This window comes from Panthera leo, chromosome B4, assembly GCF_018350215.1.
Source record: "Panthera leo isolate Ple1 chromosome B4, P.leo_Ple1_pat1.1, whole genome shotgun sequence".
Taxonomy (NCBI): Eukaryota; Metazoa; Chordata; class Mammalia; order Carnivora; family Felidae; genus Panthera; species Panthera leo.
The window spans coordinates 138,474,043-138,492,732 of NC_056685.1; the positions used below are offsets into that span (position 1 = coordinate 138,474,043).

At 62.5% G+C, this 18,690-nt stretch overlaps 1 protein-coding gene across 3 annotated transcripts in view; it reads left to right on the forward strand.

Moving 5' to 3' along the window:
• The window catches only part of TBC1D22A (TBC1 domain family member 22A), a 320,415-nt gene that overhangs the window by 228,796 nt on the left and 72,929 nt on the right, over nucleotides 1–18,690 (forward strand). For all 3 annotated transcript variants that reach the window (XM_042948144.1, XM_042948145.1, XM_042948147.1), the window contains one exon: nucleotides 2,860–2,987. In XM_042948144.1, coding sequence (XP_042804078.1) covers nucleotides 2,860–2,987 — 128 coding nt within the window. The remainder of the gene's footprint in view (nucleotides 1–2,859; nucleotides 2,988–18,690) is intronic.

Below are 18,690 nucleotides of genomic sequence, written 5' to 3' on the forward strand. Positions count from 1 at the left end.
CTGCCCCGCCCCGTGGGGGGACTTCCGCAACCTGGACCCCGTGCGAGAGGCTGAAGCCCTGTCCCTCTGAGCCTCGGGGCCCCTGGGAGGGGTTCTTCTGGAGAGCTGACGAGGACAGCTTCCCAGATCCCACCTGGGAGGTTCTGGTGGAGAAAGTTGGGAAGGGTCTGAGCACCTGTGTTCTAACAGCCACGGAGGTGAGGGTGACGTCCAGCTGTGCGGGGGCCGCGGAGGTCACCCCTGCTGCACTCAGGGGTCAGGCCAACCTGCCTCTGAGCTCCTCAACTGCCTCCCCTCCTGGGCTCACCAAGTGTCCAGGACGGGGGGACGGGCCTTGTCTGTGGGTCAGGGGGCTCCGAAAATGGAGCTCCCGGGGGCCTAGTGCAAAGAAGACAGTTCACTGAAAGCTTAGATTTTATGCCAAAACTAATGATGATGATTGACTTTATTTCATAATGCTTATTTGTTTGTTTTACTGGGGAGAATAGCCTTGGAGATTTCTCAGGGTGATCTGTTCTTACTCCCCTGACCCGGCCCCTGCCGCCTGGCTCCCTGGCCCACGTTCCGTTCCAGCTCCGCGTCCACAGAAGTGTCCTTCTCAGGCTTCCGAGAGGGAGGATGGGTGGGGCCAGTCGGGGGGGGATGCGGACTTCCCGTGAGCTTGCCTGGGCTCGTGCCGGGACCTCTCCAGAGACCAGACCCCAAACCAGCCCCTTCCCTGCCACGTGAACTGCCCTCCAGGGGGAGGAGCCCCGTCTGCAGGAGCCGAATACTGCGGGGAGTGGGTGCCAGCCGCCGGAGCCCCACGCCCGGGCCTGCCCTTTCTGCCCGCTCCCTGGCCTCGGCACCCTGGGCCCGGGCCTGCCCTGTGCGGTGCGCAGAGCCCTCGGTCCCTACGTCTGTCCCTGAAGAGGCAGCACGTGGCGGGCTGGGGGCCCGTGCGGTCTTCCCACTGCCTGGTTCCCTCGGCCTCCTCCCTGGCACCTTGCTGCCAGCGGGCTGCAAGGGCTCGGGGGTGAGCCTGTGCGGTTCTTACCAGCCCCGTGCGATTAGTCACTGTCCGGTTGTGACCGCTCTCACAGTGTGCCGCTGGGTCTGCTCCACCGCGTGCCCCAGCGCTTCCCCCACACCCGGCCGCAGGCGTCCCTCCTGCCTGCCGCATCCGACGCCCAGGCGAGTTTGTTGCGCTCAGCCGGGACGGTGCTGGTTTGGGGTGGGGTGTCCCAGTGGTGCCGGGGCGGGAACCCGGGCTGCCCGGAGCTTCTCTGCGGCCAGCCTTCCTCTCCTGTAAGCGGGCGCACCTCCCCACCAGGCACGCACACTTCAGCCGGAGTCGCCGCCTGTGCGATGCAGAGGCTCTCAGGACAGGGTCCTCTCACCCTCCTGTCCCCTCCTTTTTTTATTTTCTTTAAGTTGATTTATTTTGAGAGAGAAAGCAAGCACGAGTGGGGAAGGGCCGAGAGAATACCAAGCGGGCTCTGCACTGTCAGTGTGGAGCCCGATGTGGGGCTTGAACTCACAAACCACGAGCTCGTGACCTGAGCTGAGATCAAGAGTCAGACGCTTACCTGACTGAGCTCCCCAGGCACCCCCTCCCCTGTCCCCTCCTTTTTGCCTGGTGGTTAGGAAAGCCTTTTCTCTGCAGTATTGCAGGTTACCAGGAACACGAGTAAAGACAAACCAGTAAGCAACAAAACACGAACACTTGTTTATTTGCCAGTTCTGGAACTTTCTTTGGGAGGACTGGAAACCTTGTCAGCTTTTTACAGGGTCACTTCTCGAGGCTGGTCACAGGGGGAGGTAAGCCCCAGAGAGAAAGAACTTGCATGTAACTCAGGAGCTCAAAAGGTGCGTGCAGAGAGAGCGCCCTAAGCAGTACTCGGTGGGCCCTGATTGAGCACAGTCAGCGTGGGAGGGTCTCCCTGTTCCCAGCCAGGACCCATTGGGTGGTACTTGGCTGTTTTAGGAAACAGCACAGGTACTTCCCAGGCCCCTCAGGGTGGAGCTTTTCGGGGCAGAATGTTGGGAAGCCGCAAGGTCACTGTGACCCCAGGACCTTTGCTTCTCGCAGTGACACCACCAGAATTCAGGGACCAGGGAGCTTCACGGAGCTCTGGAGCCTGTCCCACAGGCTGCTGACCACTCGGCAGAGATGTCCGCTGACCACTGGGCAGCACAGGGGACCGAGGCTGCAGAGCAGGACGGGAGGAGCCATTCGTGGCCGGTGGGAGCTCGTGCGTCAGGGAAGGGATGGTTGGTAAAACCTCGTCCTTCTGAGAGGCCAGCTGCCTGGAGTCCGGCCCCAGCCCTGGAATCCAGACGCACCGGCCTAGAGCCAGGCCCGTGTCCTGCTGGCCCCCTCTCTGGCCGTGTCCCGGAGCAGGTGGGGCATTTGCCTGGGACGAGCTCGAGGTGGTTTTGGGAGCCGGCGGGCTCGCCGTCTCTCTGTCCGAGTCCCTCGTGGGACCGTAGCCCGGGTGTGGTGGACTCGCCCCGGCTGGAGGAAGCGCTCACCTCGCGCCCCGGAGCGTCTGCTGACCTCTCACGGCAGTTTCTCCTCCACTGGGGGGGGGGCGTGGTCCTGCCCCTCTTACTGGGGGTGGGGCACCTGCCGCGTGGCTCCCAGGGGGCCCAGCAGCAGGGGACCCGGGAGCAGGGGACTCGGGAGTGGTCCTCGCCGCCGTCCCCGTGCCACGGCGGCTGCCGCCGCTCACTTTCCCGGAGCAAGAGTCCATCTAAATGGCTTCCTGGCTCCCTGGGGACGAGGCCCGGGTGTCTGGCGGTTGGAGGGGGGGGCTCTGAGGTGGACCCCAGGGGGCTCTCGCTGACGGCCTCGGGGCCTGTGTTTGTCTCGTGCAGAGCAAGTGCACCGGCACCTGGAGCAGCACGAGGTGCGTTACCTGCAGTTCGCCTTCCGCTGGATGAACAACCTGCTGATGAGGGAGGTGCCCCTCCACTGCACCATCCGCCTGTGGGACACCTACCAGGTGAGCTGTCCTGTGCGCGCCCGCCCGCCCCCCCACTGCGCTCCGCCGGGGCCGGTGAGCTGCGCCTGCTCTTGCCCGTCGGCATCTGCTCGGTGAAAGGCGGTCTTTCGAAAGTCCGTCCCTGGGGTCTTGTCGTCTGAATCGACGCAAAACCGGGAGGAGCTTCCCGTAGTCCTGTTTGTAGCCGAACTTCATTCCGACCGCGCGGTGACTGCATCCCTGGGGCTCGCGAGCGGTTACCTTGGGTCCAGATCCCGGGGTTCCGGCGGGCTCTGTGCCTGAGCCGCAGCAGCGGGGAATGATCACACTCAGGACTCGCGCGTGGTCTCCGTTTTGAGTTTACTCGTAATAAAGATTTTTTAAAAAAATCACTGACAGATTCAGCGCAATATGAAATTTTCTCCTCTCCGCCGATTTTGATGGAACTCGTTTCTTCGGGAGATTGAGTTTTCTGGAACAAACCACCTTTGTTCCCTCGAGTATCCCCTTGCTTATTCTAGCACCTTTTCATCTCGTTGGAGATGTTTGCCGAAGCCGAGGCCGCGCCGCGGGGCTCACGCGCCCGCTGTTCGTCATCACTGCAGATGGCAGGAGCCTTACGTGACCGGGAGCGGGGTCCGCGGAGGCCGGTTTCTTCGCCGAGAGGCAGGGTGTTTGCTGCCGTGGGCGACAGCCCTCCGCGGGCCCCGGACCGGCGGGGGGGTGGGGTACCTTCGGAGACCGGGAAGGGAGCTCCCCTCGGTGGCTGCTCTGCGGGCAGGGTCAGTCCCGGCCGGTGGGCTGGGCTCCGCCGAGGGAGCCTCGTCCGTGGACATCCGTGACCGTGTGGGCAGGAGGCAGGAGGCCTTAGAGCTTGTCCTGCCCTCCACTCCCCTTCCCTCCATCGAAGGGGCCTTGGTGTGGACCGTGCGTTCTCCCTGTGGGGTCGGAGCCCCCGTGCCTGCCGCCGTCCTACTCTGAGCCCGCGGTCACGGGAGTCCTCAAGAGTTCTGTTCCTGACGGTGGTCCTTGCGCCCCACGCGGGGCCCGCGACCGTCTTGTGGTTCTGAAGCCCAGCATTTGGACTTGGCCGTCCTTTCTTGCCGCTCGCATATTCTGGTGATGCTCGCTACGGAATTTAGGGCCACTCAGCCGCTTGTGTTCAGACGCCCCACTTCGGTTTTACTTTTCTGGGGACCCGGCAATTACAGAGTTTCTGGCCACCGACATTTGCTGGGACATAAAGCCTTCCTTGGGCTGTTTGGTTAAAGTGGCCATCAGTCTGGTGCTATTAACTGGGTCTCAGCAGCATCACAGGAAACAAACTTAATATCCCGTGACTTGGGAACGCTCTCCATTTGTGATGGGTTAGGCTGTTGAAGACCCTGCCTCTTCATTAAACACCAGGTTCCTTGTAATAGGTATTAAAACTTGAAGCACAGTTGTGGCATCTTTATTGAGTTAATTTTCCTGAAATTAAATTTTGTCATGAATTGACTCATTTGTACCGTGGACTCATTCTTGAACTGACAGTACCCTGGTCATAAACCTTTTCATATCTTAAAAATTGGGGATATTTCTATTTTACAGGCCCAAGTAACCATGAAATTGTATTGCATCTTTTGGCAGTGAAAATACATAGTAATCACGGGATGGCGTTCGGGCGATCACTCTCCCCTAAACTGGGGTGTTTACTAGCTGGGCCATTAGAGTAGCTCTTTAACCCTCACGAGGGAGCGTGAAGGCCTCCCGTGTCGTGTGTCCGTGGAGGGTCTGGAGACACCTGCTCTGTCCAGGCTCCCAGCTAGGAAGTGGCGTGCATGTGAATGAGGTCAGCACAGGCGTGAAAACAGGCATTTAAACAGCACAGACGATCCAGAGCCGGCCGTGCCAAAGGGAGGTGGCCCCCGGGCCCCCGCCCCCCCAGGCACGTCGCACGTTGTCGGAAACGGTGCTGGTGCGGGTGGCTGTGGCCGGAGGGGGCAGCGGCCCCCCGGAGAGCCCCGGCCGTGGGAGCGGGTTGCTGGACCTCTGGTACTCGGCCGCCAGCTTTGCCTCTGGCTCCCCAGCCCCGGACTGTGGAAGGGAGGCGTCCCGCCCTTCCCGCGGTGCTTGGATGCTGACGACTCGGATGAGAGAGGCCTTCGCCCTCGGTCTGTAGCCGCGGAGGGGAGGTGGTCAGTCCCTAACCCGTTGGGGCCAACGATCTGCCAGGCTGCCCCCTTGTTTTGTTCGGTCTTCTCTCTGACTCCCTTCTCTTCCCCAAGCCAACCCCTTGGTCTGCGCCTGCCAGCAGGCACGTCGGGTTTGCTCTCTGGGACGAGGGCAGACTCAGAGCTGGCGGGGGTGGGGGTCGTGGGGGGGGGGGTCCCCATTCTGGCAGCTCCCGCACCGTTCTGCTGCGACTTGACAGTGACGTCGGGAGCTCGGCGTCCTCCCGTGGACCGCAGGGCTGGGGCGGGGCGGGTGTGCCAGAGAGGGAGGACGAGCTCGCACCCCACCGGGTGGGGCCGAAGCTGGAGCAGGCTCCCCAACAAAGTACGAAACTCGAAACCTAAAATCAGGCCTGAGTCCCTGATGACGTAAGACGGACTTGTGAGTAAATGAGCCAAGAGACAAGTCTCCGACGCAGAGGATTCCAAACACGTCCGCAGATACCGGGCCCTGGAGTTGCTGGGGCCGAACCCCCTCCCTCCGCATGGGCCGCGCACACGGGCTCCCCCGCGGAGGGCAGGGTGGACGGGGGTGGGGGTGGGGGAGCCTCAGCCAGGTGACCGAGGCGGACACCTCGGGGATCAGTCAGGCCGACAGCAGGCGCCCTGATGGGGCGGGACGAGGAGGGCCCTTCACCTGTGGGCTTCCTCCCGAACCCGGGACCCCAGTCCAACCCCGAGCAAAACGTCAGACGGATCCTGAGTCACGTTCTGCAGGGTTCCCGACCGGTACGCCTCAAACCCGTCAACATCATGGAAACCAAGGGAAGTTGGGAAAATGGCGTCAGCCCGGAGAAGCCCGAAAAGGCAGGATCACTGCACACGACGTGTCCCGGATGGGATGGGATCCTCGGACAGCAAAAGGCACGAAGTAAAGAAGGAAACTAACCGAGTGGAGCGTACACTCGACTTAACCATCGCGGGCCCGCACGGGCTCTCCGACGCCAACAGCTGTACCAGACGGTTGTGAGCTGCTGGGTGCAGGTTCCCTGTCCCGTCCTTGCCGTTCCGTGCCATCCCTGGGCACCTCCCGGCTTCCTGCAGCTCCAGAGGTCCTGCCCGGCCTCCTCGTGTGACCTGACACCTCCCTCGGGGACACCCTCCAGAGGGGGCTGTCGCCGCCACAGCCGGCCACTGCCGACCGGCCACGGCACGCGTCCGTTCTCTCCGTGGTGGACGACCCAAGTCGGAGAGCAGGGTGTCTGCACAGGTGGCTCCCGTGCGAGCTGCCGTCCTGGCTCACGGGTGGCGGCCTGCGCACCCCGTCCTCACGCGGGGAAAGCGCTCTCTGGCCCGTCTTCCTCTTGGTAGGGGTGCCAGATTAGCAGATCAGGGCCCCCTGTGGCCTCCTTAACCGTACTCGCTGCGCAGAGGCCCTGTGTCTAAGCCCTGTCCCGCCGCGGGTTGGGGGCCTGCAACCTGTGAATTTGGGGGAACACAGTTCAGTCCGTAAGGTGCCCCTTGGGGGGTTATCTGGAGCGCCCCGGGCGGATGCCTGTCATGTGACCAGGATTACCGCCGTCCCCCTGCCGGACTGTCCCTGTGGGGCTGCAGCCTTGGGGCTGGGCCCCCACCGCCCACCCCACCGTGGGCCCGGGCCCTCCCTGCGTTAAACCTCCGGGGTGGATGGGTTGGTTCTTGGCAAGAAAGCCGCTCAGCTGTGCTTCCCTAGAGCTCTCAACTCGGGGGACCCTCCCTGGTAGAGGGGCCTCGAACGATGCTTCCCTGGTGCCCTGGACGTTCCAGCTGCGCCGCCGCCCCTGGCTTGTTCCAGTCCCCCCTCGGGGCTGCTCCAGGCAGGATGTGTGCAGCACCCCGGCTCTGGGCCCCCCTCGCTCACCGTCTTTGGATTTCACGCACGTTCTCTGGAATTGCTCACCTGTGGCAAAACGGCACAAACGTGGCTTCTGTCTGTGACCCTGGCGGGCCGAGGACTGTGCTTGTGGCTCTGGGCCCATGGCGCGGTGCCTTCTGAGGCCCAGGCTCCCCTCAGGCCTCTCCCTGCAGTGGCAGAGTCCCGGGAGGGCACCGAGCTCGTCTGCACTCCCTCTCCACGTCCCGGGGTCACACTTTGTGTTGGGAGACTTGTGGGAGCTCCTCCTCTGGCAGGTCCTGGGACAGGAGCTGCCATTGTGCCCTAGCCTGGCTGCCCCTCCTCCCGAGATCCGCGGAGGGGATGTGCCCTGTGGGCTGTCGGCCAGAGTCCCTGAGCCCCAAGACACAGTCTGGGGTGAGCTGCTCCCACGCATCTGCCGGGCTCATGCATCTCGCTGTGAGCACGGTGTCCACCACAGGGGACCTTGCCGGGGACGGGACGGGCCCAGAGCAGTTGGCAAAGGCTGGTTTCCCCAAGGGCGGAGACCAGAGCGGAGTTTCCAGCGTGGCATTCTTGTGTACTAAATGACTTTCTGATGTGCTTTAGCTTTCCGGGGTCTCGTGGCTCCATACGAATTTTAGGATTGTTTTCGGTTTCTGTGAAAATATCATGGGAATTTTGATGGGGAGTGCAGTGAATCTGTGGATGGCTTTGGGTTGTGTGGGCGTTTTCAGGGTATTAACTGCCCAGTGCGGGAGCATGGGGCACTTCCCATTTGTGTCATCCTCGGTTTCTTCAACCATTGATTTACAGTTTTCAGTCTTCTGCTCCTAAGTATTTTATTCTTTCTGCTGCCCTTGTGCATGGGACCGTTTTCTTAATTTCTCGTTCTGATAGTTCATTGTTAGGGTAGAGAAACGCATCTGATTTTCATAGGTTGACACTTAACTTGCAACTTGACTCAATTCGTTTATCCAAAGGAAATGAGACCAGTGTCTCCAAGGGATCTGTGCACCCCCACATTCACTGCAGCATCATTCTCAGTAATTGTTCTCAATAACCCGATGTGGGTGATCACGTGCATACAGGTGCGGGAGCCTGGCCCCGGTGGCGAGGAGTGGGGAGGGAGGCGCAGGGAGAGGGGTGCAGGGAGGGGAAACCCTGGTGTGCACAGAGCCAGTGGGAGGGATTCCGGAGCAATGCGTCCAGTAGAAGGTTCTGGGATGATGGAAGTACCCGGTGGGGTCACCTCTAGACATAGTGGCTTATTCAACTCTTGGAAAATGTGACCGAGGAACGGAATTTTTAGTTTTAATTTCTCTAAGTTTAAATCGAATAGGCCCACGCAGTGAGTGGCTGCCTTATGTGGGGTGCAGCTCTGGGAAGGGGGGGCAGGGTCAGTAGGGCATCATGGGGAGCGGGCAGCTCCACCTGGAAGGCCCGTGGGCACTGGGTCAGTGGAATGCTGCCCGTCGATGGCTGTAGACAGGTGCACTTGGGGTGGGGTGGGGGGGCAGCTTGTGTTGAGGTGACCTTCCCATCTTCCGAGTGGTGTGGCTGTGCGGGTGTGGGAAGGGGGCGGGAGGCAGTGGGCAAGGCTCAGTGGGTGGTGGGGACGCCCCCTGCCACGGGCTGGGGTCCTTTCCTCCCTGACGTCCCGCAAGGCCGATTCCGAAGCGAGTGTGCCGCCTGGGTGTGTCCTGGAAGGAGGAACCCCACAGCTGGGGCCGAAGGGCTGGGTCCCCGGGGGACATCGGGGCTCTGGCCGGTCCTCGGGGAGTGACCCTGGGGAGTGACCACTGCAGAGCCGGCCCTCGGGCCGAGGGTGTGTTCCGGCCAATGCCGCTTTCCACCCGCCGGCCCCAGCACCGCCCGGTCTCGTGGGCAAGTGTGCGTGGCTCGGGGAATGGCTCCTCTCCTCCACTGAGGCCGGAGCCGGCTTTGGTAGATGGGACTGGTGCCGAGGGAGCCATCGGAGGCCTTACGCTTCCCACAACCTACTGATTTTGTTCAAGACAAGGAAAAACCTCCTGTCAGGTGAGTGTTGCAAGATGACTTCGTTTACCTTAAGGCATTTACTAAATTCCTTCCTCGTGGTACCCGAGGCCACCTGGATTCTAAGTAGGACAGCCTCCACTGCCCACACGCCCAGGGGCGTCTTCAGCCACGCTCTTCACAGGGCTGGTGGCAAATCACGCGCGAGGAACCGCGGGGTCTCTCCAGGCTTCAGATCCGGTCACTTGCGTGCTGTCAGCCTTAGGTCGCGACCTCCTGAGGCAGGGCCACCACACACAGCCGCTCAGAGCAGGCCGTGCCGGTGCTCGAGGCCCAGGCCCCCAGGCGCCCAGGGCACACGTGTTCAGGGAAGCGGCACGACCGGGTCCTAGGGTGTTTTTAATGCCGATAAAGCACCCAGTGGCCCACCTGCGGCCAAATGGACCTGGGTCCTTCTGGGAAAAGATCTGTATGGATGTGTCACGTGGGCCCCCGGCTCTGGTAGAACGGCCTCTCTCCCGAGCGCAGCTCTACCCTTGTAGCCTTGGGCAGGTTGCTTCCCGAAGCGCGTGTTGCGAGATCGCCGTGGGGATCCGACGAAACGTTTCCAGCCGGGGGTCGGTAGGGCGTCAGTCTGTGTTTGGGCCTTGGGGTCTCAGAATTAGGGGACCGAGGCCCCACCTCCCTTCACCGTGAGCCGCGGTTGGGTACCTGCCTCCTGCAGACTCGCTCGTGCCCCAGTGCCCAGCATGGCACCACGGCGAGAGCGGGGCCCAGGTCGGCGTCACTCAGGCAGGGCGTGGCCGGAGCCGTGCCCAGGAGCCAGGACCGCTGCCGTGAGCCCATGTCTCCGTGGCCCTGGCCAGGCCCTCTGCAGCCCACTGAGCCACAGGGCGGGCGGGGTTTACAAAGGGACGTTGGCCCCAAACCCTGTGGTAGGGGAGTGGTGTGTGAGCCCCTGGGTTCTGTGGGCCGGCCGTGCCGGCTCGGGCAGCGGGGGAGGGTTGGGGCCCCCACCTGCCCACTGCTGCGAGGGGCCACCCCAGGGCCCTGACGCTCCTGGGTACGCGTCCTGAGGTGGCTCTGATCAGGACACTGCCAGGTTTGCTCCTGGGACATCCTAAGGGCAGTCGGCCCTTTTGCGTCATTTGAGGTGAAATCTTTCCAGCGTTTTGGTTTTCTGCCGCGTGGCCTGTGCAGTCCTCGCGGACCCTGGAGAAGGCGCATCGGAGACGGTGAGGGGCAGGGCCTCCCTGAGCTCCAGAGGACATGCCCGCATCTCTGGGCAGGAGCTCGACCTTGCACCTGGTGGGTGCCCCCTGCCTCATCCAGTCAGCTGATGTTTGCTGAGCACCCGCCCTGGGCCTGGCCCTGTTCTCAGCCCTGGGGACACAGCGATGGAAAAGACGGGCCCTGACCTCAGGGAGCCCGCGTCCCAGTGAGAGAGCCTGGCCTCCGGTTGTGAGACAGTCGCTAACGCACGCCTCTGCTGGAGGTGCACCAGGACGCGTGGTCCCTGGGATCGTGCAAGCCAGGATGCAGCGAGGGCATCGTGGGCCCTGAATGGGATCTGCTCCCGTGGTGAAGGCTTCTGGCAGGATGTCTCGGGGAAGGAGGAGTCCTGAGAGCCCAGGCCTGGACGGAATGAACGAGAAGCGTGTGGAGCAGGAGGGCCGGCGGGAACAAGGGCGCGTGGGCAGCGGGTGTGCAGGACGCGGGGTGTGGAGGAAGGGCCTGCTGGATGCTGCCGTGCCACAGGCAGGGGACAGCTGTGGCTTGGTCATGAAGGGTCACTGTGGAACCGACGGGAAGATACCGGATTTGCAAACCAGGCACTGTGTGTGATTGGCCCTCACGCCAAGGATGCGTATCTGCTGACGACCTACATCTGTCCATCTGTCCAACCACCAGTCACTCCTTCCACTCGTCCACCTTCTCCAACGTGAGCCCTTGTTTGCGTGGGGTCTGACGTGGACCCCAGATCCATTGAGATGTCTGAGCGGCATCTCTGCCCCTAGGGGTCCATTGCCTGGTGGGGGACACGTGCTCTGCCAGAGGTGATGAGGTTGGGGACTTGGGGACACGTCACTCTGCCCAGGGGTATAGAGCAGGCTTCCCAGAGGACATTTCAGCAGGACTTTGAGCTGAGGACAGGGCTGGGCCCAGAGCCGGATGCCAGGAAGTGCTTGCCGATGGTAGGAGCGGATTTGGAGGCTGAAGACGTGGCTGGGCCCAGCCTGCTCTTCGGGAGGTGTGCTGGGTGTGGCTGCATCATGGTGTTTGGGTGTCGGGGCAGAGCAGAGGCCGCTGCTCTCAGCTGGGGCCACGGGCAGTGGGTGGCCACGGTGGGGGGGCGGGTCTGGGTCCGTGGTCTCATCCACAGGCTGCTGGGCGCTCGAAGCTCTTTTCCCGGAGGATGACTTAGCTTCCGCAGCCTGGGTTCCCGCCCGTGAAAGAGCTTGGTGCTGGTTACTGTGGCCAGTCTTCCGGCCCTGCCGTCATGGGCACCTATTACTGTGGCTGCACCTGCAGCCCCACCTGTCATGCTTGCCTGTCGAGTAACCTCTGGTCCCACCAGCCCCACCTGTGGGGAGTCCCCTTGCTGTACTGCGGGCCATCCCTTCAGGGCAGGGGTGTAGATAACCAATTTGTTGGTGCTGGGGCCTGGTGCCCTCCCACCGGGCCGAACTCTGGGTGGATGAAGCCCAGAGACCCAGAGGGAAGAGTGGGTGGGGCGGTCCAACCGAGCGATTTCCGGGGGGCGGGGCAGGTGGAGGCTGGGAGGCTGGGTGAGGCTGGGGCGGGCATCCCGGGGGCTGGGTCTTCAGGCTGTGGCTGCCTCAGTGATCGGTGCCCGGTTTCAGTCATGCACAGGGTTGCCCCTGCACGTTTTGTCCTTTGTTCCACGGCCTGGTCTTTCTCCCAGGGGTCCTTCTGGACGTCTTCTCCCAGCCCCTTTACGAGGCTGCCTGAGCCCCTGTCCTCCAGGGTGACTGCGGCAGGGTCACTGGCCACACCCGGGGGGCGGGGGGCAGGCACACACTCTGAGTGCAGCCCCCGCGGGAGCGCCGCACTGTGGGCCAGGCGACGGCCCTTGTTGGCTCTCCTGAACCTTCCAGGGTGCCTCAGTGCCGACTCACAGTGAGCCAGGTGGCATTGAAGCTGCTGGATTGGGTTAATCTAATAAAACTGGAGAAGCAGGTCTCCTTACAACATACTTTTTCATAAGCCCATTAAGATTTGAGGTCGTAAGCTTTTCATGTCTGCCCTCCTCCGGGAGCAGGCACAGATCACTGTCAGCTGGGTGAGGATTTAGAAATGAGAAGATTCAGCAAGACTGTGCTCACCGCTGATAACTTTGTGGGGAGGAGCCGGGAGAGGGTGTCTCTGCTCCTTCGGTGGCAATAAAGTCAGCGTCCTGGGGATTTGGAAGTGGTGTTTAAAGAAGTATCTAGAATGTCTTTAGCGACTCAAAGACTTTCATTCTTCATATTTCAGTCAGGTTGGGCTTTATCGGCTTATTCCAGGCTCGGGGACTGAGGAGACGATGTCTTCCTTCTTCAGTACTTTGCTCTGGCACAGTTGGCCACGTACGTGGGGCCCGAGTCTGCTCCACCTGCTTCCCGGGAGCAAGTGGCTTTCTGGGCGGTGGCTCGGGACACCCAGCAGCTTCCACACTGTCACTGACCTGGGCAGAGAAGTTGGCTCTGCATTTTAGCCTCTGAGGGCTAACTTTCATAACAGATAAAATCTTCGCTTGTGGGAGTTTACGTAAAGAGTGACTGTCGTGCATCTGCCCGGCGGCAGGCCGGACAGGGCAACTCCTTGTTGACGGCCACGCGTTCACTCTGGAAAGTGCTGTCGCAAAGTGGCAGTCACGTCTGGAACTGGGGTGAGGGACAGTTCCTGGGGGAACTGGCTCAGTGGGGCCGAGTGCGTGGTGTGGGCTGGGAGAGCCCGGGCCTGCCAAGTTTGAGGAAGAACCGGGGGCTTTGCATGACGTAGTGGGAGTCAGCAGTGTGGTGTTGCCTCCCCACCTGTCCCCCCAGGTGTCACCAGATTCTCTGGCCCCATAGACAGAGGCTCGCCGAGCACCGTGCTGCTCCGTCCTTGCTAGAGATCCGTGTGTCCTGTCACTTCCTTTTGGGGAACCGTGGACCACCGGGTCCTAGCCGGCTGTGGAGTCATTGGGACAGGCCTCTTGGTTCTTGAGTGACCAGTTTGGACACACACACAGGTTGACCCGGAACGCCTGTGGAATGAATGAATGAATGAATGAATGACCCAGACCAGCGGGGAGGGGGCTCCCACCTCCTGTAAAGAGTGAGGCAGGAGAAGGCGTGGCTGGGGAGGGACACCCTGGGACACAAGGGCCTGGCGTTGGCATTGGACGTGGTCTTTGTGGCTGTGGATGGGGAACTGGAACGTGTGAGTAGAGCTAACAGGGCTTGGTAATCAAAATGTCCCTCTGCTGGAGCCACGGGTGACCCAGCCTTGTCCAGGCTTGAGCTCATGAGGAGGCCGAGACCAGTGACACTGGCAATCGCCGGGACACTCCAGCCCCAAGCCCGGGTCCGCACATGCCCAGAGCAGGGCTGCTGGAGCCCCACGCAAGGTCACACCGCGGTAACAGCTTGTCACAGCCTCACTGAGCTCTGAAGGGATATGTTCGTGAATATTTTATCTGCAGTGTGACTTCAAGCAACCTGTCTGACTTCTTAGGCCTCTGGACAGAAGGTTCTGGAAAACCAGGGGCTGGAGGAAATCCACAGGGGCCTGGCTTCATCTGCCGCTCGAGGTCCTCCTGGGGCTACTGGCCAAGGGAGTGGGCAGGGTGTGTGTGTGTGTGTGTGTTTGTGGGGGGGGGGGGGGTCCGCCAGCCCCATGGGACGGCCCCTTGTGCCCAAGGCCATGCTGCCCTCACTACATGCACAGCCCGAGTTCTGCCGTGCTTGGGAAGGGGACGACTGTGACATGTGAGATGCAAATAAAACACTTGTGGGAACGCTCCTGAGTGTCTTATTACCGGTGGTGTAGACGATGGTCCTTCAGGACTGCAGCGCTCACTTGCGTGGGGTGTGTGCTCGGTGCCAGGGGAGAGAACACGGGAAGTGTCTGCCTCCGGGGAACCTGTGGTCCTCGGGCCACCCCGACCCTCAGCACTTAAGACGCCTCTCTTAGAGCAGGGCCGGGAGCCGGTCCTGGGGGAGGGATTTGTGCACGTCCTCATCGGAGGAGCCGTGAACTCTGTGAACCCCTCGGCCCTCTGCGAGCTGACTATACTCGGTCCTCATCCTCCGCGTCCTCCACCTGCAGGGGGGCCCATCCGGGGAAGCAGGCGTCCGCCCCACATAGCCTAGTTTCAGTCCCCGTTTTGTGTGGAGGACGTAACGGGCCCTGCAGTTGTGACCTTGCGCCTTCATCACCCCACACCCTCGTCCTCCTTGGGGCCCAAGTCGGGTTCTACCTGAATCGGGGTCTCCCGAATTGCAGTTCTGTTTGCCAAATAAATGCCCATTTGTGTCAATTTCCAGCGAGTTCTTTCTTGGCTGTCACCCTCTCTTGCAAGAGGTGCTTGGCGAGCACAGGGTGGTGGGACGAGATGGCCTCTGGCCAGTGAGGAGGTGGTACGGTGCTTTGGGGGTCCTGTCCACCCTGCCTTTCTTTCCAGCCCTGTTCCTTCTCTTCTTTGTGTTCGGAGGGGAGTGGAAAAGTGTCCTGCCCTGCCATCTGTTCCAGAATCAGTGTCCTGGGCTTGCTCAGTGTCCTGGGCTTGCTCAGTGTCCTGGGCCAGGGGGACCACAGGCAGGGCTGTTCCTCTGGGAACCAGCACACGACACCTGGTTCCATGGCTTTGGTGGGCGTGAACTGGAGACAGGTGGCGGGGCCCTCAGTGCAGCAGTGGGCCCCCCCAGGACCGTCGGGGTCCCCGTGACCCCTGAACAGTGTATCAGCAGGCCCCCTGTCACTTTGTTACCGCGAGCCTCTGCAGGCATACTCTGAATTCTCATTTAGAGTCACAGATGCCCTGGGGGAGTCGAATCTGGGGTTAGAGTAGGATGCTTTTAATGTGATAACTTGTCTCTATGAATGTTTATTTGGAACAGCGCATTCATTTTGAGTACTTGGGCTCGCTGGGTAATAACATATCACTCGTGAGCGCAGGGGTGGAGCCATTGGCCCTGCTGTGCTCTCCCCTAGGACACCTGTTGGCCTGTTGCCCCTGCTGCTGGCTGGGAGTGTGCGTGTGTGTTTGTGTGTCTGGGTGTGTGTGCACGCGCACCTGTGTGTGCACGTGCGTGCCCCTTAGGACTCTGAGCCACTGATAGGCGATGGGCACGCTGGCAGACTGTGGGAGGGCCCTGGGGCCTTCGAGATGAGGGGCCAGGAGGGAGTGAAGGGCGGGTTGGCTCGACCTCTGTGGAATGAGCCGTGTCTGATGCTGGCGGCCAGTTCCCAGCACCACTGACGGCCCGCCCCCACCCCCACCGCCCAGTGAGTGGCCCTCTCCTCCGGAAGCTGGGCCTTCCCTGGCCGGAGAGTGGGGTAGGTCCTTAAGAGGGACCTGCAGGCAGCCTCCAGTGCCTGTTGTCCACCTGTCGGGGATCCGGAGAGCAGACAGCCATCGAGAGACCCCCGGGAGGAGGGACACCTGTGTGCACAGGGGAAGGTTGGAAAGCTGGTTTGGGTGAATTCGTGGCATCTCACGAAGCTAGTTCCCGACCGAGGACCACCACGCGCCTTCTGCTAAATCAGCTGACAATGTGACGTGTGCCAGGCACGTGGTGGCGTTTCTGCGCCTCACCTCCTGTGCTCGCACGCCTGCCGGGGACACCCAGAAGGAGGCCCCGAGGGCCGCACGCAGGCTGTCGTGAGAGACGGAATCGTGAGGTAAGCCTCACACACGGGGGACACAGACCCCGTCAGCAGATGCTCCTGCGAGGCGGCCTTCCTGCCGGGTCACAGAAGAGGAAACCGAGGCTCAGAGAGGCCCTGACCCGTCCTCGGTTATTTGGCAAAGGAGCGAGGAGCCCCGGTGTGAGCGCCGAGGCTCTCGGGAAGCGGCCGTCTCTGCTCAGAGCCTGAGTGGCCCCAGGTTCCCAGGCTGCAGGCGGGGCCGCCCGAGTCCCGGGCGCAAGCGGCCCCCGGTTTCGGTGCCGCGGCCTGAGGGGAGAGCAGGAGCCGGGGTCCTCGCCGAGGTGACATGGGCGCGGCCGGGCAGAGAACAGCACGTCCTTGGGAGGGTGTGGTCCGTGGCGAAGTCTCGCCTCGTCGCGCTGGCCGCGGGTGGATTCGCGGGCCGCGAGCGGCGTCAGACTCCCGTTTCTCCTTGGCGGGAACGCCACCGGCGTCACGAGGACGCCCGTGTTCCCTGGCACTCGTGCCGCCGTCGTGCCAGCTCCCAGCCGCCGCCTCTGTGCGCCGGGCTCCCCCGCTGCGTTATTCCTACTCCATGGATGCGCCTCTCGGCATCCGCTCCGGAAGGCCCTCTCGCGGCCCCTCCGTGGCCGTCGCCCGCACGGCGGGAGGCTTTCTCGGAGGCAGCGGGGCGCTCATTGCTATGCTGGCGTGTGCGGCTACACTTCTTCGAAGGCCCGTGGAATCCGGGCATCCGTCTCCCCTCGCTGATGTGATAACAGAAAAAAGACGCTCTGCCTCTGATTGAAGTCAAGTAGCAGGGCCAGCGGCGGGCGCCTGCCCGGATTGCTGATGAGCGCTCTTCCGCGGGGAGGCTGGGCTGGGGCCTCGCGCACGGCCGCGCAGTGGGGGAACGCCCGCCCCTGCCTTTGTAAGGGGGGGAAACGGGACCGTGTCTTTGGCACAGACCGGTCTCCTCGTCCTCAGAGCTGGTGTGGTGTGGACGGGTCCCCTCCCTCCTGGGTGATGGGGCCGGGGCGGGTGATGGCCTACACCGCCCGCACGGACGCCGGTGTGGACTGATCCCTTGTCTCCATCTGGTCCTGGGGCCTCCTGGGGCTGGAGCTCCCCCTCTAAGGGCTCTTCCCCACTGGGTGCTGTCAGTGTTGGAGAATGTGGTTAAGGGTAAGCTGGCTCCGAAGGCACGGCGGATTTGACTTCACAGCGGAGCCTGGAGCCACGTCCTTCAGGACGAGCCCACTGGTTCCCAGTCCTGAGCCCAGCGCCCTGTCCGACCTGGAAGCCGGAGACGGGAGCTTCATTCCTGCCCGTGTCCCCTGTCACCCACCCCTCTCTCCACAGCCCATCTCCCATCCAGCCACCACCGTGGCTCCCGGTTGGACTTCCTGCAGCCGCCTTGGCCCTCAGTCGCTGGCTCCCAGGACGCCAGTCTGGTCTGTCCTCACTGACGGCCGCCTCGGGGTGTCTGTCTGCTAGGCCGGCCTGCCTGCTCTCCAGCCCCTGCTGCAGGCCGTCAGGGCTCCCCACCCAAGCCCGGCTGTTCAGGGGGTGCAGTTCAGGCATTCTAGAGTGTCTGCAGGTAGGTTCCGGTGTTCGTTGTGGGCGCGGCTCAGACTCCAGTAGAGGAGCGAGGGAGGCTTTGGCTCCGTGTTCTGTCCCCTCCCTCCCAGCTCTGGTTCCCTCACCCTGCGGGTCCGTCAGCCTTGTCTCCTTGCCCCAGAGCCCCTCAGCCCCCTGTCCCACCTCCCCTTCCCGTTCTGTGCAAGCTTCTAGAAGCTTTCTAGTTGTCTCCTCCATGTATAGGAGCCAGGCCACGTCTGGACTCACGTAGACCTGGGTCCGTGTCCAGTGCCGCCCCGTTGTCTCTGGAAGAGGCGGGCACAGCCCCTCAGCTCGCCGTGTCTGCGCTTCTTTACCTGTCACGTGGAGATGGGACACCTGGCCAGGCAGAGCGCGGCTACACGTGACAGGGCAGGCGAGCGGTGGAGACCCCGAGCTCTGCAGTTGGGCAGCGGGCATCCGGCCCCGCCGTCGCTCCCGGATGGCGCTGGCCCCGCGGGCTTCCCTGAGCGCCATCGAGGATTGCAGGCCAAGGGGTTGGGGCAGGAGGACCTGCTCACTGGTGCTGAGCTGGTAACCCCACCCTCCCCGCTCCTGTCTGCTCATGGCCGTGACCCCCACAGCCTCTCCCTTGTCTTTGCACTTCCTGACGGCTCTCTGCCCCCTGGCCCGCCTGCCTTGAGCCTCTGTTCAGTTTGCTGCCAGAGCTACGTGTTGTCACGTGAGTGTGCTTCAGAGCGGGGACTGCTTCCTTTACAGACAGGGGACGGGGCCCAGAGACGGGCTGTCCTGGGAGACGGGGCAGGCCCTCTCCAGCTGGGCTCCCGGGGGGCCGGCCTCGGTTGGGTCAGTGTCTAGGCCTCAGTGTCCAGAATGGCATCCGGCACGGGCGTGCTGCTCTGTCACTGATTGTTAAGTGAAGTGGCGTTAGGGACGAAACACCGAAGACCCAGTGTCTGTGCCCGAGTGCCTGCCGGAGGGGGTGGGGGGGTTAAGTGGTGGCGTGGCTGGGGCAGGTGGACGTGGGTCCGAGGGAGGTCAGACCACGGGGTAGGCTTTCCCCGCCAGCTGTCCCCTGCATTGCATCACGAGGGAACACCGGTCACACCGGAGTTGTGGCGGCGCCCCGGCATGGTGGTGGGTGTCCCACCCGCCTGCCCCTTGTCCTCTTTGTGGTCGTGCCAGAGGCACGGTTGAAGCCATCTTACAGGGACGGAGCTCGAGACTCAGGTTAGCGCTCTGTCCGGAGCCACCCAGCTGG